Genomic DNA, 21821 nt, shown 5'->3' with positions numbered 1-21821 from the left:
CCGATCTACAAGCTCACAATGCCTCATGGTGCAAGGCATTGTGAGCTTGTAGATCGGCTATTTTCAAAATATTTTTTATACATTTGAAAACTTGTGAAATGGGACATTCGGTGTATACTTTCTACTTTTCGTACTTTTATTTATGCCAATACTTTTGTACTTTCACTGAAGTAGGCCTATACATTTTGAATTCCGGACTTTCGCTTGTAACTTCTACATTGCAGTATTGATACCTTTACTTAAGTAAAAAAAATTGAGGACTGTTTCCACCATGCTATATTGATCTGTGTATATGATTAAATAAAACCGACGCATATAGCCTATAACAGGCCTATTGCTTTTTCTTTTTCTTTTTTTTTTTAGATCCGCGGCCAAATACATATAATTGTGGGGGTCCTTGACACCACTGATATCTACAAACATGACTTTTCTTCAGAAAACGTTTAGGATTTAGAAGACATTTGTATAGAATCGGATGCAGGTCTTAATGAGTTAAACGTGTCGTCTGTCTTCAAGACAACACACAGTCTGATAGCCTTACTGTCAATCTAAACGGCAATATATGACTGCTTTTTGAGACTGCATGTATTTCGTGAATAACCTAGGCTTATACTTACTTATATCTCTGCCATTTTGTTTAATCATTATAGGCTGTTACGGACACATTTCTTTTCAATAAAATCTTGGAAATCTTAAGACTGTTATGACCTTATGTTATTCAAACATACAAATACTGGGGGTCCCTGGCACAACATATTTTCACGTGGGGGTCCGCAGCCAAATACACATCATTTTAGGGGTCCTTGACATGAAAACGTTTGAGAAGCACTGCATTGAAGTCATTGAATTGAATTATATTTGTGTAAAAACACATTACGTTCATTTTGCAAGACGTGCAGACAGTTTTAGCATCATGGCCACGGACAGAGCCTACAGAGTACAGACTCCACTTGAACAACGATATGAAGCGTTATTCTATTATAGCCGACATGTACAAGAGGCCAATATGATGCTTTTGCGTATTTGTCTGTCATTAAATGCTTCGATGAAGTGAATACACATGGACCAGGACCCTAATGGAAACAAGCCGTAGTGCTTTCTTGGGGTTTAATCCTTATAGCATCCTTTTGAATAGAACTGTAGGCTACTTTCTGTGCTTTTGTTTGCAAACTGTTAAAAAGTATTGCAATGTATAAAAGGATAGAGTCTCATTTGAAGCATTCAGTCACCAGATGAATTATCCGTCCAAATATCTATTATATTAGGCTACTCATAATAACTGGATCGTTACTTTGACGAGGCTATTAGTCAATATGAAAACATGTCATTAATTGGACCCTTTGAAAGCTCCCAAAGGAGTGATAATTTAAGGACCTTTACGGCCTGGGGGTCTCGGTTCTGTAACTGCGACCTTATACGGGTCCATTTGGTTCCATTTGTAGCCTACACTAGACAATAGCCTACTATAATTATATACTATACATCAGTGGTTCTCAAACTTTTTCATGTCAGGTTACCCCCAAGATGATACGCGGCCTATTTGGCCGCGGACCCCCCATGTCAAAATATGTTGTTCCAGCCCAGGGACCCCCACAGAAGCAAAGATTTGAGTTACAAATATTCGCTTTAAAATATATATAGCCTATATACATTCAAAGCTTTGCACAAAATGTATTTTAAAAAAAGCAGATCTACAAGCTAGTCGGTGCCGCACTATGAACTTGTAGATCTGCTATTTTTGAATAGCCAACGTGTAAAATATGGATAAATTAAGGGGTTAAATTGATTGTGACGCATATCAAACTAGGGTGAGGGGTCGTTGATATTAAAATGACCCCTCTGATATATCACTGATATATAAGCCATAATCCTACATACTAGGCTATACACTATGCAGGGTATTGTATTTAGGCTGCTGTAAACACTGTGATGATAAACACGGCTTTCTTGGATACAAATCTACATACAAAACAGGCTAATAATATTTCATAAAAAAAATCATCATCGCGTTCAAAAAGCTCATATAACGATCATCCCCGTATATATCCGTATATTTTTGGGGTTTAAACTTGGTCCATTCTGCGCCCCTGTCTGCCCGCATTGTCCTATATTAGAATAATAATCGCTGTCTCTTTCAGATTAGAGAAATCCCCAAATCTAAACTATAGCTGACGGATTTCAGATATTTGTATACCAACCATCCGATGATTGTGATTATGAATCGTAACAATCGGTATATAATCCGTAATCTGACAGTTTATGGAACTAAATCATAATTTATGATTTTAGTTCCATAAACTGTCAGATTGCAGGGAACTCCGGAGTTCCCTGCAATCTGACATTTTATGAAACTAATCATATAGTCATAACTCCGTAGAAGAATCCATACAATGTATGCCTAACACACACACACACACACACACACACACACACACACACACACACACACACACACACACACACACACACACACACACACACACACACACACACACACACACACTTCCAAATACGGGTTTATACCTGCGCCCTGCTTCTTCAATGTTTTTTTTGGGTATAACGTCTCACTCCGTGCGGTTATAAGGTGGTCTTTCTTTTATATCTCCCACGCTACGTGGTCTCTCTTTCTTTCTTTTATCCCACGCTATACACACACACACACACCAAGCATTTACTTTCTCTCCCCCCCCAGATATAGCCTCGATCTATGACCCCCCCCCCCTTGCCCGGCGGCCGAGGGTCATAGATCGAGGCTATATCTATCTAGTCCCGATCATGATCCACTGACTGCCCTGTATACAGCAGCCCACCACTCCGATTATTGACGACACACACACGCGCGCGTGCGTGCGTGCGTGCGTGTGTGTGTGTGTGTGTGTGTGTGTGTGTGTGTGTGTGTGTGTGTGTGTGTGTGTGTGTGTGTGTGTGTGTGTGTGCGTGCGTGTGCGTGCAACATTGTTGCCAAAGCGAAAAGTGTAGCACAACAATCCTGAAACAAAAATAACGTCTAACGTACAATGGAAAGGTGTCTCTCTCTCTCTCTCTAGTCTCTCTTACCTTCATTGTTTGGGTAGCTCTCTGCCGGCCACAGAGCGGCGATCATTAATAGAAGAATAAAAAAGAGTCCGTTATGTGTGTGTGTATGATCCACAGCGGCAGACATGATGGTTCACTACAGAACATAACGGTACAACATAACTCCATGTACACCCACCACTCACTGACTGACTGACTCAACACTGACTGAGGAGACGGAGAGAGCTCGCTCTCTCTCTCTCTCTCTCTCTCTCTCGCTCTCTCTCTCTCTCTCTCTCTCTCTCTCTCTCTCTCTCTCTCTCTCGCAGGCTTTCTCTCTCTCTCGCTCTCGCTCTCGCTCTCTCTCGCTCTCTTTCTCTCGCTCTCTCTCTTTCGCTCTCTCTCGCAGGCTTTCTCTCTCGCTCTCTTTTTAGCTCTCTCTCTCGCTCTCTCTCTCTCTCTCTCTCTCTCTCTCTCTCTCTCTCTCTCTCTCTCTCTCTCTCTCTCTCTCTCTCTCTCTCTCTCTCTCTCTCTCTCTCTCTCTCTCTCTCTCTCTCTCTCTCTCGCTCTCTCTCTCTCTCTCTCGCTCTCTCTCTCTCTCTCAACCACGGCGGACTGCTAGACAGGCAGCGCTTTTCCCCGCTGGGTCCTAAAGAGCCAATTTTTAAAAAAGAAAAAGAGAAAAGTTCACCAGAGGTCAGATTTAGCACGAAGGATTATGATGATGATGATTTCATTGTACTTTTTGGCATTGAACCTTGGTTACATATATAAATGAAAAAATAAATACATTTATCTTTGTCTATCAGACTGAAACCTCCTAAACAACACATTCTGAGCTTGTAGATCTGCTACTTTTGCTATTTGTGAATTTGAATCCTGAAAAGTAACAGTTTTGGACATACGAGGTTTCCACCCGACAGTTACATATTTATTGTTTGAAAATGTATGAAAAATGTTTTCAACATGGAAATAACGATTGTTATCTCAAATGAGCGATTAGGCAATTATCTAATAATCAGTGGTGGAAATAACTAGGTACATTTACTTAAGTACTGTACTTCAGGACAATTTTGAGGTATTTGTACTTTAGTTGAGTATTTCCGATTTCCAATACTTCTACTTCAACTCTTAGTTAATAGTTACTTTTCAGATATACATTATGACAGTATAAAACATACATTAACCACTTTAGCCTTACCTAGGCTATTTGAAAATAGCAGATCTACAAGCTCACAACGCGTCGCATCACGACTTATACTTAAAGTAATCAGTGTATCAAATTAAGTATCATTTGTGTCCAGAGACAATCAAACGATATCTAGGTCATTATGACACATTAAAGATGAGCCGCTTAATCCTACAGTTAGGCCTGTTACAATTATTACATAATCGCCTGGTCGCAATTATTTGAGATAATCACACATATTTTTGCATAATCCTCAGAATCGTGTCCATTCATCTGTATGAATTAATGAGTTGGAAAAAAGCTTTAAAAAAAATGCCAATCTACAAGCTCACAACATGGCACAATGTGACACGTTGTGAACTTGTAGATCGGCTATTTTTGTTTTCAATTAATATTATTGGTACCAGCCATTGTCAATCATTTATTTGTGCATTTAAGTTATTTATTTGTCACATCTGCCCTGTGCAATTTAATTCAATGTCATTTTGATTCATATTGTTCTATTGTCCAACGTAGAAAAACACAATGAAATCTGAGGGACATTTGACCTATTTCTATGTGTTGAGTGACAGGGCCATTGTGGTCTCTGATATGGATCTATGTTGCATATTTCTGTGTTGAATATTTCTATATATGCTGTATGACAGGGCCATTGTAAAGCTGATCTATGGTGTATATTTCTATAGTGTTATGACAGGGCCATAAAGCTGATCTATGTGGTATATTTCTATAGTGTTATGACAGGGCCATTGTAGAGCTGATCTCTGTTGTATATTTCTATAATGTTATGACAGGGCCATTGTACAGCTGATCTATGCTCTATATTTCTATGCCATGTCTTCGCTGTCGCGCACAGACCTTGTATCTCCATATTTAGATTTCTTTGGCTATTCAAAAATACAGATATACAAGCTCCTAGCGCGGCACCGAGTGCCGCGCTATGAGCTTGTAGATCTGCTATTTTTTGGAAAATGTGTGCAAATCTTTTAATAGAATGTTTTTTTTTTTAAATAAAAATAAATAAAATCTAAATATTTTGTAGAATCGGAGCCTCAGGTCTTAAAGGGTAATACCACTCATTTTCAACATTGAACTATGTCTTTAATACACCTTAGAGCTGTTGTGTGGAAATAAGAAAAAAGCCCCCCCCCCCCCTTCTGTGTTAACTAGAAAAGGATAATTGATTGAGGTCACGTGATCAGTGACGTACGCAGGGTGTACTTTTGGTTGAGGGGGTGGAGCCAATGGTTCAATGTTGAAAATGAGTGGTCTTCCCCTTTAATGGGTTAAAACGTTTTTAAAACAATGAAAAAAAAGGGGGAAAAAAGAAGGAACGGCTTGGGACATACAAGGTTTCCATCCTGACGTCACAGTGATATGACACACAGGGGTGTCTGATCTATGTAGAAAGACAGACAGGGCCGTTTGTCGGTCACTTTGGATCGGGGGGGACACGCCCTTAAACGCACTGTGACACCGCTGACAGGCTGGGGGGAGGGGGGGACACGCCCCTAAACGCACTGTGACACCGCTGACAGGCTGGGGGGGAGGGGGGGACACGTCACGTGACTAGATGACAAGCCAGCTGTTGTGGGATGGGAGGGGGGTGGAGGGGGGTGGAGGGGGGGAGGTGGAGCTGAGCTCTGGGGAAAAGTAGGACAGTGATTTTGTTAAAGAGGTGGTGCCATGGTTTTGCACTTTTTCTGTTTTTCATGTGTCTATGAGGTTGATAGAACTTCATGAAGCCCCCTGGTGGTGGTTTTATGGTGTTTTATGTCTTCTCTGACTATTTTGAGTTTCTTCCCGGAGGCTGAAACCTTGAGGGTCAAACGTGCCAATAGAGAAACAGCACTTTAATGACACAGTAAAATTATTATACCCTCCCCCTCATTACAGTATCTTAACACCAGTAAGACTCCCTAATCGGGAGATAAGCGACCGTAGGTCACATGTATACAGAAGAGGGCTGTAACGGCGATTGGTTCCTAGTTGTGTGGGCAATGGATAGTTTTGTTTGGTGGTCTAAATGTGGGGTTAGCTGTGACATGGTGGCGTTTATGTGGGCAGAAAACGTGTAATGTGTAGCTGTTGCAAATGGGTAACAGAGTGAATGCGAGTTACGGCATTTTATGTGAGCTGCAGTGGCAGGGGGTCCTCCACTGGGGGCGCCACCACTTTTGCATCCGTTCTGGAGCACCAGGAGTGGGTGGTCCCCGGGAATGCCCCGTGAGCAGCCCCGTTGGGGTGGTCATTTGGTAATTTGTCCACATGTGCTCATTTTCTACACTTGGGGGTCCCCGAGGCCGCTGGGGGTCCCTGGAGCTCCGGGGGTCCTTGGAGGGTGTAGTTTGGCAGGTAAGGAGTGTGTGTGCAAAATCTGGCATGGATCGGGGCAACGGGTGCGGAGATATGAGCAGGGCAAAAGTGTGACGGACGTGTGTGACGGAGTGACGGAGTGACGGAGTGACGGACGGACAGGACGGACACCTGGAGCAGGTTTCTATAGTAAGTGCGACCTACGGTCGCAACAACAGGTGTGGGCATGAGGAGGAGGAGGGACTAGGACAGGTGGGTGGTGCTAAGGTGGTGGAGGAGGTGCTAAGGTGAGAATCAGGTATACTTAATGAACTGGAGGCGTGTCCACATAAAGACATAATTTTAACAATTTCTGTACACTTTTTTGAAAAAAATCTTCCTCCTAGTATAACCATAATACCTGATGATTATGTTTTAGGGGGGAAGGCGGGGGGGATCACTGAAAATCACGGCACCCCGTCTTTAAATGTATTTCACAGACCCCTGGTTAGGTTGATATTCTGCATCCGTCCACAGCTTGCCAACCACGTGGGCCACTATAGGGACCACCGGTGGGCCGTGAGGGTACTGCAAGTGGGCCGCTATATGATCAATGACATTGATATTAAAAAGTGATTCCAATACATTTCCATTGATCCAATAAGCCCGGAACACAATCGATTGATGTGATCAATAAAATAAACATGCTCTGAAAAACACACACGGCCCACCCATCTGACCCGTCTTTACACGGCATGCCCGACAAACAGGCTGTCGCGTTAAGCGGTCAGATGGGTGGGCCGCAAACTCCTTTCAGATTTTAAAATGGGCCCTGATAATGAAAAGGTTGCTTTAGTCCACAGCAGTGGTGGAAAGTAAATAAGTACTTAAGTAGGCTACTGCACTTAAGTACAATTTTGAGGTACTTTTACTTTACTGGAGTATTTCCAATTGTCTATGCTTTTACTTCTACTTCACTACATCTCAGAGGCAAATATTGTACTTTTACTCCACTACAATTATTTGAAAACCTTAGTTACTAGTTACTTTGCAGATATAAATGATATTACAAAACATACATGAATCACTTTAGCCCTATTTTATACCTGGGCTATTTGAAAATAGGCGATCTATAAGCTCACAACGCGTCGCATCGCGACGCGTTGTGAGCTTGTAGATCTGCTATTTTCAAATATTTTAGTACTTTTACTTTTGGTACTTTAAGTACATTTTGATGCCACTACTTTTGTACTTTTACTCGAGTACATTTTTAATTCTGGACTTTTACTTGTAACAGAGTATTTCTATATTGCCGTATTGGTACTTTTTCCACCACTGGTCCACAGACCCCTATTTGATACCTTTATTTAGACCCTCCAGAAAAAAAAACTTGATTATGCGGACTAAAACTCTTGATTATGCAGGCTAAAACGCTTGATTATGCAGGCTAAAACTCTTGATTATGCGGGCTAAAACTCTTGATTATGCGGGCTAAAACTCTTGATTATGCGGGCTAAAATTCTTGATTATGCGGGCTAAAACTCTTGATTATGCGGGCTAAAACTCTTGATTATGTGGGCTAAAACTCTTGATTATGCGGGCTAAAACTCTTGATTATGTGGGCTAAAACTCTTGATTATGCGGGCTAAAACTCTTGATTATGCGGGCTAAAACTCTTGATTATGCGGGCTAAAACTTTTGATTATGCGGGGCTAAAACTCTTGATTATGTGGGCTAAAACTCTTGATTATGCGGGCTAAAACTCTTGATTATGCGGGCTAAAACTCTTCATTATGCAGGCTAAAACTCTTGATTATGTGGGCTAAAACTCTTGATTATGTGGGCTAAAACTCTTGATTATGCAGGCTAAAACTCTTGATTATGCAGGCTAAAACTCTTGATTATGCGGGCTAAAACTCTTGATTATGCGGGCTAAAACTCTTGATTATGCGGGCTAAAACTCTTGATTATGCGGGCTAAAACTCTTGATTATGCGGGCTAAAACTCTTGATTATGCGGGCTAAAACTCTTGATTATGTGGGCTAAAACTCTTGATTATGTGGGCTAAAACTCTTGATTATGCGGGCAAAAACTCTTCATTATGCGGGCTAAAACTCTTCATTATGTGGGCTAAAACTCTTGATTATGCGGGCTAAAACTCTTGATTATGCGGGCTAAAACTCTTCATTATGTGGGCTAAAACTCTTGATTATGCGGGCTAAAACTCTTGATTATACGGACTAAAACTCTTGATTATGCGGGGCTAAAACTCTTGATTATACAGGGCTAAAACTCTTGATTACGCGGGGCTAAAACTCTTGATTATGCGGGCTAAAACTCTTGATTATGCGGGCTAAAACTCTTGATTATGCGGGGCTAAAACTCTTGATTATGCGGGCTAAAACTCTTGATTATGCGGGGCTAAAACTCTTGATTATGCGGGCTAAAATCCTTGATTTTGCGATGAAATATGCTTTTTTCTTTTGCAATTTTATGTGGTGAAATTGCGGGAAGTTGTGAAATATGCGGCAATATGCGGCGATATGCGAAAAGTTGCGAAATATATGGAAATATGCAATGCGAAGCCCATATTATGCGATGCGAAGCCCATATTATGCGATGCGAAGCCCATATTATGCGATGCGATGCAGCCGTGTGTGTGTGTGTGTGTGTGTGTGTGTGTGTATGTACAGTAGGTGGCCATGCAGTGATTTTGGACATTTTCCTTCCACACCTCCTGCATGGAGTGTGTGACCCGAGATGATGTTGGTTCGAATCCAGGACACAACACCACCAATGGTTTTAGACCTACAAGCTCACAACGCGGCGCATCGCGCCGCGTTGTGAGCTTTTAGATCTGCTATTTTCAAACATTTTAATACTTTTACTTTTGGTACTTTAAGTGTATTTTGATGCCAATACTTTTGTACTTTTACTCGAGTAACATTTTGAACACGGGCCTTTTACTTGTAACAGAGTACTTCTTACATTGCGGTATTGATACTTTTACTTGAGTAAAAAAAAAAATGGAGTACTTGTTCCACCACTGAGTGAAAGTACTTGGGTATATATCGTCCGCCACGGGGTCCGTGCGGTCCCATCTGTCACAGTCCGTCCATAATGCAGATATTTCTGCGCTGATAGCCGGAGAGAGAGAGAGAGAGAGAGAGAGAGAGGGAGGGAGTGGACAATGGGAGTGGTTCTCATGACTCATGTAATAATGGATGGGTGTTCGGGCCTGTCAGTGTGTCCCTGCGCTGAGAAATGAGTCCCGGGGTCTCTGGGCCAGAGTATTAAGTGGCCGTGGCACCAGGATTTACGGCGGGTTTTCAGACACGCCAGCCCCCCCCCCTGTCGTCCATCATCCTCCACGTCCCACTAATTCACTTATTACGCACCGAGAAAGAGGTGAACACCACAGCACACATATTGATATGATATGATATGATATAATATAATATAATACGGCCCCCGCGTGGATATCGATGTGTTCTAAGGAACCGATGATGTGTTTCTGAGTTCGGCAGTGTCGAGTGGTAGACAAAGTACTCGACCCTGAGTACCGGAGTACAAAGTAGAGATTACGCCGACGATATCCGAAGGTTGGATGTGGCTAGAAAGTTTCTCCAGTTAACTCATTCAGATGCCAATGAAATAAAGAAATAATTGCGAACTGTGCCAGCCAAAAATACATACAAAAAAGTGCTCAGGAGCCGAGATACATAACGTGTCTTTTTCAGTAATAAGTTAAACAAGAAGTGAATAGAGCAGCAAATCTTCAAATGATGATATCTTAGGTTCTGAACGTTTTTTTCCAAAAGCGATTGAGCTTGTAGATTTGCTATTTTAAACACTTTGCCAGCCAAAAATACATTGTAAAAAAAAAAGTGCTCAGGAGCCGAGATACATCCCTTTTCAGTAATAAGTTAAGCAAGAAGTGAATGGAGCAGCAAATCTTCAAATGATGATATCTTGGGTTCTGAACGTTTTTTTTCCCCATATTTTTTCAAAAACACGTCAAACACGTCATTGGCACCCAGCTCCATTCCGGGAAAACACGTGAAACACGTCAATGGCACTCAGTGAGTTTAAAACAAAATCATAATATTTGGCTTGCCAAAAACCGACAATGGCCTAACAAATGTACTAGGCACCCTCTCTGCAAATTTGCATAACACTGTAAAAAAACAACAACCTCTGAGTGTTTTTTTGGACACCTGGCTAAATTGTAATAAAGATGTTTGTGGTGTAGTGAAGGGTATAGCTTTTATCGGTTAAGAACCGTAGTTAAACTGAAGCCTGTTTTAACACACAAGGGGCAGGACACGGTCATCCATGCTTTTATTATTACCTCTCGGTTGGATTATTGTAACTCTCTGTATCACGGGCTGACTCAGTCCACTCTCTCTGCGTCTACAGATGGTACAAGATTCAGCTGCCAGACTTTTGACTGCATGGAACTTGAGAAACGAGAACACATTTACCCCAGTTCTGGCCCAACTGCACTGGCTACCTCCAGTGAAACATCGTATTGATTTTTACAATTTTACTTTGACTTTTTAAAGCCTTAAACGGCCGAGCTCCGCAATACATTTCTGATCTGGTTACCTGCACCTTCTGCCCCCAGGTTACTTTACTTCCCATATTTATTAGAAAATACATTTCTATTTATTGTGTTTTATAAACGTAGTTTAAAAAACGACAGAAAGCTGTTTCTGTACACATATGCAAAAGCATGTAGTACCCAGCCTGTATCTGATGCCAGAAGTTTAATAAAAAAATACTATTATAAAACAGAGACAAAAATGCCTTCGAAATCTGTAGTTCTCACACTTTCAAGATTTATAAAAAAAAAAAAAAAAATAGCAGATGTACAAGCTCGCAGCATTTCAGCCACGCTGTGAGCTTGTAGATCTGCTATTTTTAAATAGCCAACGCAAAAATAAAAAAATCTGTTATGGGAAGCAAACTGTAAATATGTATATTTTCAGTTGTCAAAGCGCGACATCTTCCCACGACCCCACTTTTGATGACCTCTGCAGATGGACTCTTCAGTAGATTAACACTATTAAGCATTCTACTGTGTGTAACAATGTGTGTTTCACGATCACAATCAACACTATCTCGTCTCGTCAAACTATTGTTATTGCTACTAAGCAGGGACGTCACGGGCTCTCAGAAGGTGGGGGGGGATGGACTTTCAGTGGACTATACCCCTTACTTTAGACTTTGGCTATTCAAAAATAGCAGATATACAAGCTCATAGCACCGAGTGCCGCGCTATGAGCTTGTAGATCTGCTATTTTTGAAAAAGCGTGAAAAACATTTGTAACTGTCAAATGTAAACAAATTCTGTATTTTCAAAATGTTGTGTTTTTTGGGCGGATTTTGTTAGTTTTTTTTTTGTGTTTTGGTTACTTTATTTCGGTTTTAGGGTTAGGGTTAGTTTATTTAATTCTTATATAATTCTTATTCTTTGCCTGATTTTACCGATTTATTATCAAAAAATATATATATATTTTTTAGTTTTTCAAAAAGTGGGGGGTATGAAATCACGGATCTGTGAGAGTGAGGGTGTCGCGTCGTACGCACAGTGAATGGCCGTGACGCCCCTGCTACTAAGTATTGCTTTTTATTGTTGCTGCTCAAAGTTCTAATATTGTTGTTGCTATTGCTAGTGTCTCTCGGTCTCTCCGTCTCTCCTTTCTCTCCGTCTCTCCCTCTCTCATTTCTCTCCCTCTCTCACTCAGATGGCCGCCGGCCCCAGAGCCTGGGTCTGCCTGACATTTTTCTTACAGTTAAGGGGGAGTTTTTCGTTGCCACTTGTGTACCGTCGCAAAACTGCTCGCTCATGGTGGGGCTCTATCTTGCCCAATGTACGTGCAACGTGTCGATGTAGATCGGCTATTTGAACTATTTTAAAATGTTTTTCAAAACAGTAAGAACATCCCAAAAACTTTAGGCATAAGGGGTATAAGGCGGCGTGCGCAAGATAGGGCCCTGAATGTGAAGTGTCTTGAGACAACTTGTTGTGATTTTGTCACGATAGCAAATGGAATTGAATTGAAATGAATCACACTTTTACAGGTGTGGGTGAAATAATTATTTGTATTTGTTTGTTTGTGCTCTCAACATTTACAGTTAACAGGAAGAGTTGGAAGAGGGAAAGAGAGAATATAGAAGAAATGTACACAGCAACAAAGTCACAGTGAAGGCACAGATAAAATCAAATATTGTCGCTGTTGGGTGGAAACGTTCAAAAAAGTAAAAAAAAAAAAGTTCCTTTATTATTATTATTATTATTGTATTATGTATGATTATGTGTAGTATGACAAAGTAGGGCATTCATTTCAGAAAATAAAACGTAGAAACTTCCAGAACTATGGAGAAACAAGGCTTTTGCCCGACAGCAACAATATGCAAGTCCATTGTTCATAAGGTAGATGATTAAAATGTTAATTTGTATTTCCAGACATGTAACGGTTAATTAAATGAACTAGGAATCATTGAATAGAGACACGCTGTGATACATAACCTTGGTGGAAGAAGTACTGATTTATTTGTTTTACTTAAGTAAAAGTATCAAAGCCACAATGTAGAAATACTCTGTTACAAGTTTGTTACAAGTCACCAAGTCTGGTGTTCAAATTGCAGATCTACAAGCTCACAACGTTGTGAGCTTGTAGATCTGCTATTTTCAAATAGCCAAAGTACAGTATTATATAGGGTTGAAGTGGTCAATATATGTTTTGTGATAATATTCCAAATCTTCAAAGTAACTCGTAACTAAAGATTTCAAATAATAGTAGCCTCTGAGATGTTGGAGTAGAAGTAAAAGTAAAATAATTGGAAATTGGAAATACTCAAATAAAGTAAAACAAAAGACCGCAACATTTTACATCGCCTAAGCACAGTACTTGAGTAAATGTACTTAGTTACTTTACACCACTGTAACGTATATGCACGCTGGGAGTAAATTATGCGGTCAAACGTTTTCTCTTTTCCCCGGGCCATGCGGGCAGATATTTCACTCCCCCTCCCTCCTCCCCCTCCCCCTGTCACATGCGTTTTCTGGTCAATAAACCGTCCCAAGTTAACTCAGACTAATTGTTATAAATCTGTTTCTTGTTGTAGTGAATTGGAAAAGAGCTATGGGCCTACAACAGTATATATCGGCCCCTTCAGAACCCCCCCGCCCCCCCCACTCTAAAAAAAAAACAGTTTTCCTTCTTTCTCAATAAGCGCTTGTCCATTCTTGAACGCTCGCCAGTGGAACAATCCAGTGTTCGGTCGAGACTTGGGTGTGTGTGTGTGTGTGTGTGTGTGTGTGTGTGTGTGTGTGTGTGCGCGCTTGCAAGTGTGTGCGTGTGTTTGTACTTGCGCTACTATACTTGTGAGGTATATACACAAGTTGTGTCAGTACAAGTGGGGAGAAATAGGCTAAAACATTGTGAGAACAATTGGTCCTCAAAAGAGAAGTTTATGTTCTTTTACGGTTGAAAAGGCTTTTTTTAATAATCACGATTACAACTACGAAAAGCCAACTACTGAAAAGATTCAGTTTGAGGTTATAGGGTTAAGATTAGGGATTTAGAGGTTAGGTTTAAGAGTTATGCCTGATTTATACTGTAGGTGTCATGCCCCAAAACAGAATCTCGACACACTCTACATGCGTGCAGATCCATTATTTTCAGCTTCAGGCTTATAGAGTTATAGGAATGGCAAGAATTCATAAAAATTGCAAATCGCTGGCTTAACCCATTAAGACCCGGAAAGCATCTTATACATGATAAGATATTATATCTTATACTTTGGCTATTCAAAAATAACAGATCTACAAGCTCATTGCGCAATGAGCTTGTATATCGACTACTTTTTTATAAAAAATCTTGGACATTTGTGCAAATCTTTGACATTTTTTTGGAAAAAAGACTTGCTATAATCAGTCGTTTTCAAACTTTTTCATGTCAAGGACCCCCAAAATGATATGTATTTGGCCGCGGACCCCCATCTCAAAATATGTTGTTCCAGAGACCCCCCCGAAAGCAAAGATTTGAGTTAAGAATGTTTGCTTTAAAAAATATATATATATTCAAAGATTTGCAACAAAAAAAATCGTGATTTAAAAGAAATAGCAGATCTACAAGCTCATGAGCTTGTAGATCTGCTATTTGGTCAATGGTCTGCTAATGGTCAAAGTGGTTACACAGATGCGTTCCCGGTTTTAATGGGTTAAAACCATGATGTCCTCAAAAGTGAATAATAATACAAACGTTTGTGTGTGTGTGTGTGTGTGTGTGTGTGTGTGTGTGTGTGTGTGTGTGTGTGTGTGTGTGTGTGCGTGCGTGCGTGCGTGCGTGCGTGCGTGCGTGCGTGCGTGCGTGCGTGCGTGCGTGCGTGCGTGCGTGCGTGCGTGTGTGTGCGTGCGTGTGTGTGTGTGTGTGTGTGTGTGTGTGTGTGTGTGCATGTGTGTGTGCGGGGTGGGGGGGGTATTGATTTAGAGCTGAAATTGTAAGTCGCAATCCGGCCTGACGTGGGCCATTGTCCCTAACACACAAAGCAGATGTTTGAAACCCCAAACGACCACGATGACTGACGTCCCGGGGATTTTTCAACACACACTAACATACAAATACTGTTTTAAAGATGATTTAGTGAAAATAGCCTATCTACAAGCTCACCACGAGGCATTGTGAGTTTGTAGATCGGCTATCTTTCACTCCTTTTGTGCGACACTCTCGAATGATTAGGTAGGGCGTTCATTTACGGGGAAAAAAATCACACCCAGTTTGAAGAGAGTGGTGCCTTTGAATTAGTGTAACTGGTTGCATCCTTGTGTTGCAATCAGCTGCAGCTGTTGAGGCCGTGCTCAAACGGATGGACGGACGGACAGACACATGGTCAAGTGTAGGAGTGGCTGGCACCACTCAAAAAACATAAATAGTTGAAATATGGAAATACAAGGTTTCTGCCCGACGACAACGATTACAGCGTGCTTGGCCATCGTCGCTGTCGGGCAGAAACCTCATATCTCCATATTTCAACTTTTTATGTTTTTTTATGTAAATTAATGATACATAAAGTTGCAAAAATCAATTTTTGCTACTTTTAGATTTTTTGTTTTGCTTAAGTATTAAAACAATCAAATTAAAAATAATTAGATCCGTTGGAACACAGGTAATCTTTTTTTTCTTCCATTTCCTGAAAAGTAACGGTTTTGGACAATGGACTTACAAGGTTTCTACTGGACAGCAGCGCCATGATTTTGGCCGCTCGCTCGCGTTCAGTATTATACCCTCTTCTTCTTCTTCTTCGTCTTCTTCTTTCTCTGCGGTCGAACATTCCTCCTGGCTCCACTGAGCGAGCCAGGCCCTGGGCCAGGGGTGGAACCTAACTGAATACATCTACTCAAGTACTGGATTTATAAGTACAATTAGGGCTGTCACGATTACACATTTAACCTATTAAGACCTGGAACGCATCTGTGTCACTTTAGATGTCTTTGGCTATTTTTGAAAAATCGTGAAAATTATTTAGAAAAATTGGTAGGATTTTGATTTTTTTTAGGCACGGCCTCAGGTCTTAATGGGTTAAGTTTACGATTAATTGTCACTCAAATAATTGCGTTTAACGATTTTGAATTGTGCGTTTGGCCATTGAACACAATTGCAACACAATGAAGCCTAAAGGGCATTTTGGTTCAAAATGATTCAACTTTTTTTCAAAATTTCTTCTTCAAGATCTGCTCATTTCAAATATCCGATGCTCATCTGGCCTATTATATAGTCGCTTCTTTAGGGCTTGTTTTCGTAGATGTGGTGGTCGCTTGGTTCTCTCGCGAACTCAGGCAACACTGGTAACTTCTCCCAGCCCCAGCATGCCCTCATGGGTCCATCATGCAGTGAGCATGGAGCAGACAGTGTTGCCAGAGTCTGCGAGAGAAACAAGCAACCAGGACTAGGAAAACCAGCCCAAAAAGAAGCGACTATGGGCCACACACGCACTTTAACATATACATCAGCTATGTGAAAATGTTTTCCAATAAAATCTTGCGGGGAAATTATAATAAGCAGATCTGGCAACCCTGGGCGCAGCTCTGGCTCACGGGGCCAGGCTGTGTAACTCTATCCACCTTCGGGGCTCCAAAGCGCCGGGCCGGTGCCAACAAACACCACCACTCCTTACAAACCCTCCTGTTACGCTTCGTTTTCATTTTCCCTACTGCACCGCGGGGAGCTGTATGGCGCTCCGCGGTGTATACAAGCCCCGCCACACTGCCGAAATAGCTCGTTTGGCTAATTAGAGCGCTACACACACACACACAGACACGCAATTTCTTTAGTGTTAATTTGGCTCCGAGATTTGTTACAAAAAGTCAGCTTTTGGTTCCATTGGTACACTCTCACTGTTAATCAGAATCATTTTTATTGTCACATCACAGGTTTTTTTACAGGTGTAAAACGTTTTGCGTATAAAGCCGCCTCGTTTCTTTTTGTTATTTCCAGGAAGAGAGAGAAAAGAAGAAGGAGATCGGGGGGGGGGGGGGGGGTGGGGGGGGAGCATGGAGCGAGGAGAATGAAGAGGAGGGGGGAAAAAAATGTGTACATATACACAAAGCATTTCCGGTACAGCATGTACACAGTAAAGTAACTAAGTACATTTACTCAAGTACTGTACTTAAGTACTATTGTGAGGTACTGTTACTTTACTGGAGTAGGCCTATTTCCAATTGTCTATACTTTTACTCCTTCTCCACTACATCTCAGAGGCAGATATTGTACTTTTACTCCACTATAATGATATGAAAACTTTAGTTGTTACTTTGCAGATATAGACCATTACATTATAAAACATACATTAACCACTTTAGCCCTATTAAATACCTAGGCTATTTGAAAATAGCCGATCTACAAGCAGCAACGCGTTGTGAGCTTGTAGATCTGCTATTTTCAAAAAAAAAATGTACTTTTACTTTTGGTACTTTCAGTACATTTGGATATCAATACTTTTGTCCTTTTACTCAAGTAATGTTGAATTCCGGACTTTTACTTGTAACAGAGTACTTCTACATTGCAGTATTGATACTTTACTTTAAGTAAAGCATGCAAGTACTTTTCCCACCGCTGCACGTACAGTAACACTGAGAATTAATGCTTTTGACGTAGGCTATTATATTAGCATTGACCGCGTTGCCCGTATCCTTATATGCTAAGGGCGGCGACACAAGTCACATGAGTTCATGTGGCTCAGAGAGAGTACAAATTGAACCAAATGAACCGTAAGAGCCATTTGTGGTCGCTCTGAGCCAGATTAACTGAGTAGCCTATTGTGTTTGACGTATATATGCTATTTTAGCATGGACCATGTACCTCACGCTATAAGGGCGGTGCCAATGACACAGTCGCACAAGTTAACGAGACGGGTCAACACACAAGAGAATAAAAGGTTTGATCTTTCACCGTCCCGTGGATGGAGTCATCTCTAAAGTTTCCGCTTAAGGGCGATACAAAGCTTCACGCCCTCGGCATTCCTTCCGTAACGGTTTTTGATTCCAAAATCCCAGTGAAAACAGAGGCGTCAGAACATAATACACACAGGGGGAAAAAAAACTCGGGGCAAAAATGGTAGCCGCACCGCATGTCATGGATGTCAGCGAGGAATGCATTAATGTGTTATTATCTTCCAAAAGACCTTCGTCTTCTTTTTGACAATTTGCTTTTTGCCAAATAAAACTCTTGTCAGCCTGTCAAGCTGCTCCGGTATTTGAAGACATATTTAAGTGTATTTCTGTCCGGCTTTGGCAGCGACCGCTGGTGACTGTCTGCCTAATTCTTCATCCAGAGAGAGAGAGAGAGAGAGAGAGAGAGAGAGAGAGAGAGAGAGAGAGAGAATTCTCTGTGACAGGGTTGGTTGCGGTCCAGACGCCCTGTGGGCCTCTATTTCACTTCTCTCTTGCTCTTTCATGGCTATCTCTCTGTCTATCTTTCTTCTTTTTTTCTCCCTTTGTCTTTCTTTCTTTCTTTCTTTCTTTCTTTCTTTCTTTCTTTCTTTCTTTCTTTCGTTCCTTCGTTCCTTCTTTCTGTCTCTCTGTCTTTCTTTCTTTCTTTCTTTCTTTCTTTCTTTCTTTCTTTCTAGTTCTCTGCTTCCCCTAAGTACATTATTTCCTCTCTTTCTCCCTCTTCTTCTTTTTGCCCACTATCTTTGTTTTTATCTCACAATCTCTTTCTTTCTTTCTGTCTTTCTTTCTTTCTTTCTTTCTTTGTTTTTCTTTGTTTTTCTTTCTTTCTTTCTTTTTCTTTTATTCTTAATTACTATAATTGTTTTGTTCTTTTTTCTTTCTTTCTCTCAATTAGTTTTTTCTCTGTCTCCGTTTTCTTTCTTTCTTTCCTTCCTTCCCCTACTCACTCTGTACCCCCCCCCCCCCCCCCCCTTCTCTCTCTCTCCCCATGTCTCCTGTCGTCCATGCTCATACATGACGTGTCTCCTCTCAGAGCGCGTGCCGTGCCACTGCCACAGGAAGATGGCGGTGAATCACGCAGGGGGGGGGGGGGGGAGTCAGGCGAGGCTGGCAGGCTGGCAATCTGCTAGAGGAGTAAACAGGTCTGTGGGTGAAGGGGGGTAGGGGGGGAGGAGGAGGGGGGGGTTTACTGGAGGCAAGCTAAACAAGGCCAACCATCACACAGAGCCATTAGAGACGTTTGGGTCTCATGATGGCGTTGAGGTTTTTGACGCAGAGGACAGACAACGCACAGGAATGCAAAGCACTCAGACTGACTGACTGTCACACACACACACACACACACGCACACGCACACACACACACACACACACACACACACACACACACACACACACACACACACACACACACGCGCGCGCGCGCGCACGTACGCACACACACAAATGTCTGCCACTTATTACAGCATGTGAAGTATTTGCTGAACCTCTTAAGAGGCCATCACTGGTACAGCAGACACGGAGCAATTTACTCGTAAATCAACAAACCCAGTGACACATTCAGCGCTATATTTAATTAAGATTAACCAAAAAACAACTGGTTATAAACACTTAAATAGCGGTACTTTCTCATTATGATCAGGGTTGGATTTAGGGGGGGGGGGGGTGGGGGGCGGGGGGGGTCCATTCCGCTGCTTTTAATATATTTTGTCCGGTGGGGATATGTTTTACATTGCTGCCTCTGGTCGGATTGAATTAGATACAATTGTGAAATGTATAGACGGTCTGATAATTATGTTTGATATGTTTGATAATATCATAATTTAATAATTTGATTTAAAAAACATTTTGTTTAACCACATCAGCCATTGTTCAAACGTTCTAAACCACTGTAGAGGTTTGAGTTGTTATACGCAGTCATCACACACCTACGTGGCACTGCCGATCCGTCCAACTGCATTTTACTCCATACGCTGTAATGTGCATCTCCATATACCGTATGTGCATTTGACGGGTTAATTTGTTGTGTCAGACATCAGTGCTGACAGTGTCTGACATCAGTGCTGACAGTGTAAAACCTTTACTTTTTTTTAAACTCTTTGGCCGAGATTTTCTCGTCATATTTTGCAATGGCTCACACACCGCCAAATGACGAGAATGACGAGAACGACCGCATTCAACTGCCCATGACTATGGAATGGATTATCCCGACGCCAAGCTCCCCCCCCCCCCCGCGATTCTTCGAGACCGCCGTACGTGTAATGAGGCAATGGGTGCCGGGTGGATCGCTGTGGAAAATTTATATTTTATGATTTTTAAAAGGTTAGTAGAAAACGTTCGGAATCGGAATATTTTCAATTTTTTTCAAACATAGCAGATCTACAAGCTCATAGAGCAATGAGCTTGTACATCTGCTATTTTTAAATAGCCAAAGAAATATAAAGTGACACAGATGCGTTCCTGGTCTTAATGGGTTAAAGAGTTAAAACAAAAAAATGGCAACAACAAAAACAAACAGATCTACAGTGAGGTTGTACATCAGACCATTTGTATATACATATAAGTATATAATTGCTGTTAAAGAAAACAACCGACTATTGTGAAATGTGAACAGTAAACTTTGAAAGGCCCGAAACAGCAGATAAATAGTTTGTCTGTTAACTACGCGTCTCAACAGACTGTAATTACAGAGTCATTTCCATGGCCTTGTGACATCACTGAACACTTAATGGAATCATTAGAGCAGTCAGTACCAGTATTGTATTCTCTGGGAGGAGCTCTGACCACAGAGAGAATACTCGCTCTGTCTGTCATCTACACACATGTCATAAATCATAACAAGGATGATGTCTCAACCTCTGTCTATCATCTCTCTGGATCAGTCTTTCCCACTGGTAGAAATGACTGCATACTTGGGTCATTTGACTTTACTCGAGTACGTCCATTTTTCAATACTTGTTACTTCTATCCCACGGCATCAGAGGCAGATACAGCAAAACTTTAGCTGAAAGTTACTTTGCAGATTTAAAGGTTATTACAACAAAACATATATTAGCCAAACCAATTAAGTCCTATTATATACTTTGTCTATTTGAAAAAGGTTAATCTACAAACTCTTTTGAGCTTGTACATAGGGCTATTTTCGAATGGACGCATGTTGAAAACGTCCGAAAACACATCATGAGTAATCATTTTACTTTTGGTAGGCCCTACTTTAAATATATTTTGATGCCAATCGCACTCTAACTCAGTGGTGTGTTCTACCGTGTTACGCTATATACATAGTGTGACCTGCAGAAACTTTTCGTAGCCAAGCGTAGCCATCCAACATCCGTGCGAGAAAGCGTATCTGATACACAGGAGGAGGGGCTGGGGGCAGCAAGAATGTAAACTTCAGGTCAAATAGCCTTTTTCATGTGATATTGTGGCGCCTGAGGTGAAGGCTTAGATGTGACTATATTGTCTTGAGGTGATAATGACCGCTGGCCATTGGAGTTTCAAAGTAATTCACACATTAACTACTTAACAATAGAGCGGTTATTTCATTCAGCGTGCGCACGTAGATATACTGCACGCGCGCGCATGTGTGCGTGCACGTGCCGTGAGTGTCGGAGGGAATAATTATAGTATGCCCTCCGAAAAAAAACTAGAACACACCCCTGCTCTTACTCAAGTCAAATTTCTAATATAGGATTTTTTTTTAACCCATTAAGACCTGAACTGTGTCATTTTTAGATTTGAGCTAAAAAGCATTATTTTACACTTTGGCTATTCAAAAATAGCAGACATACAAGCTCATAGCACGGCACCGAGTGCCGTGCTATGAGCTTGTAGATCTGCTATTTTTGAAAAATCGTGAAAATGT

The 21821-nt window shown here is 41.3% G+C and overlaps 1 protein-coding gene across 1 annotated transcript in view; it reads right to left on the bottom strand.

Annotated features, from left to right (window-relative positions):
• Positions 1-3198, bottom strand: part of epha3 (eph receptor A3) — a 225193-nt gene extending 221995 nt beyond the window's left edge. Inside the window, exon 1 of the mRNA XM_084083917.1 lies at positions 3058-3198. Coding sequence (XP_083940043.1) covers positions 3058-3163 — 106 coding nt within the window. The 5' untranslated portion in view covers positions 3164-3198. The remainder of the gene's footprint in view (positions 1-3057) is intronic.
• Between the last annotated feature and the right edge of the window lie 18623 nt (positions 3199-21821).

The sequence above is a fragment of the Gymnoscopelus microlampas genome, assembly GCF_963454915.1.
Source record: "Gymnoscopelus microlampas genome assembly, chromosome: 17".
Classification (NCBI taxonomy): Eukaryota; Metazoa; Chordata; class Actinopteri; order Myctophiformes; family Myctophidae; genus Gymnoscopelus; species Gymnoscopelus microlampas.
The sequence above is the reverse complement of the archived record's forward strand: the minus strand, read 5'-3'. Positions and strand labels throughout refer to the sequence as shown.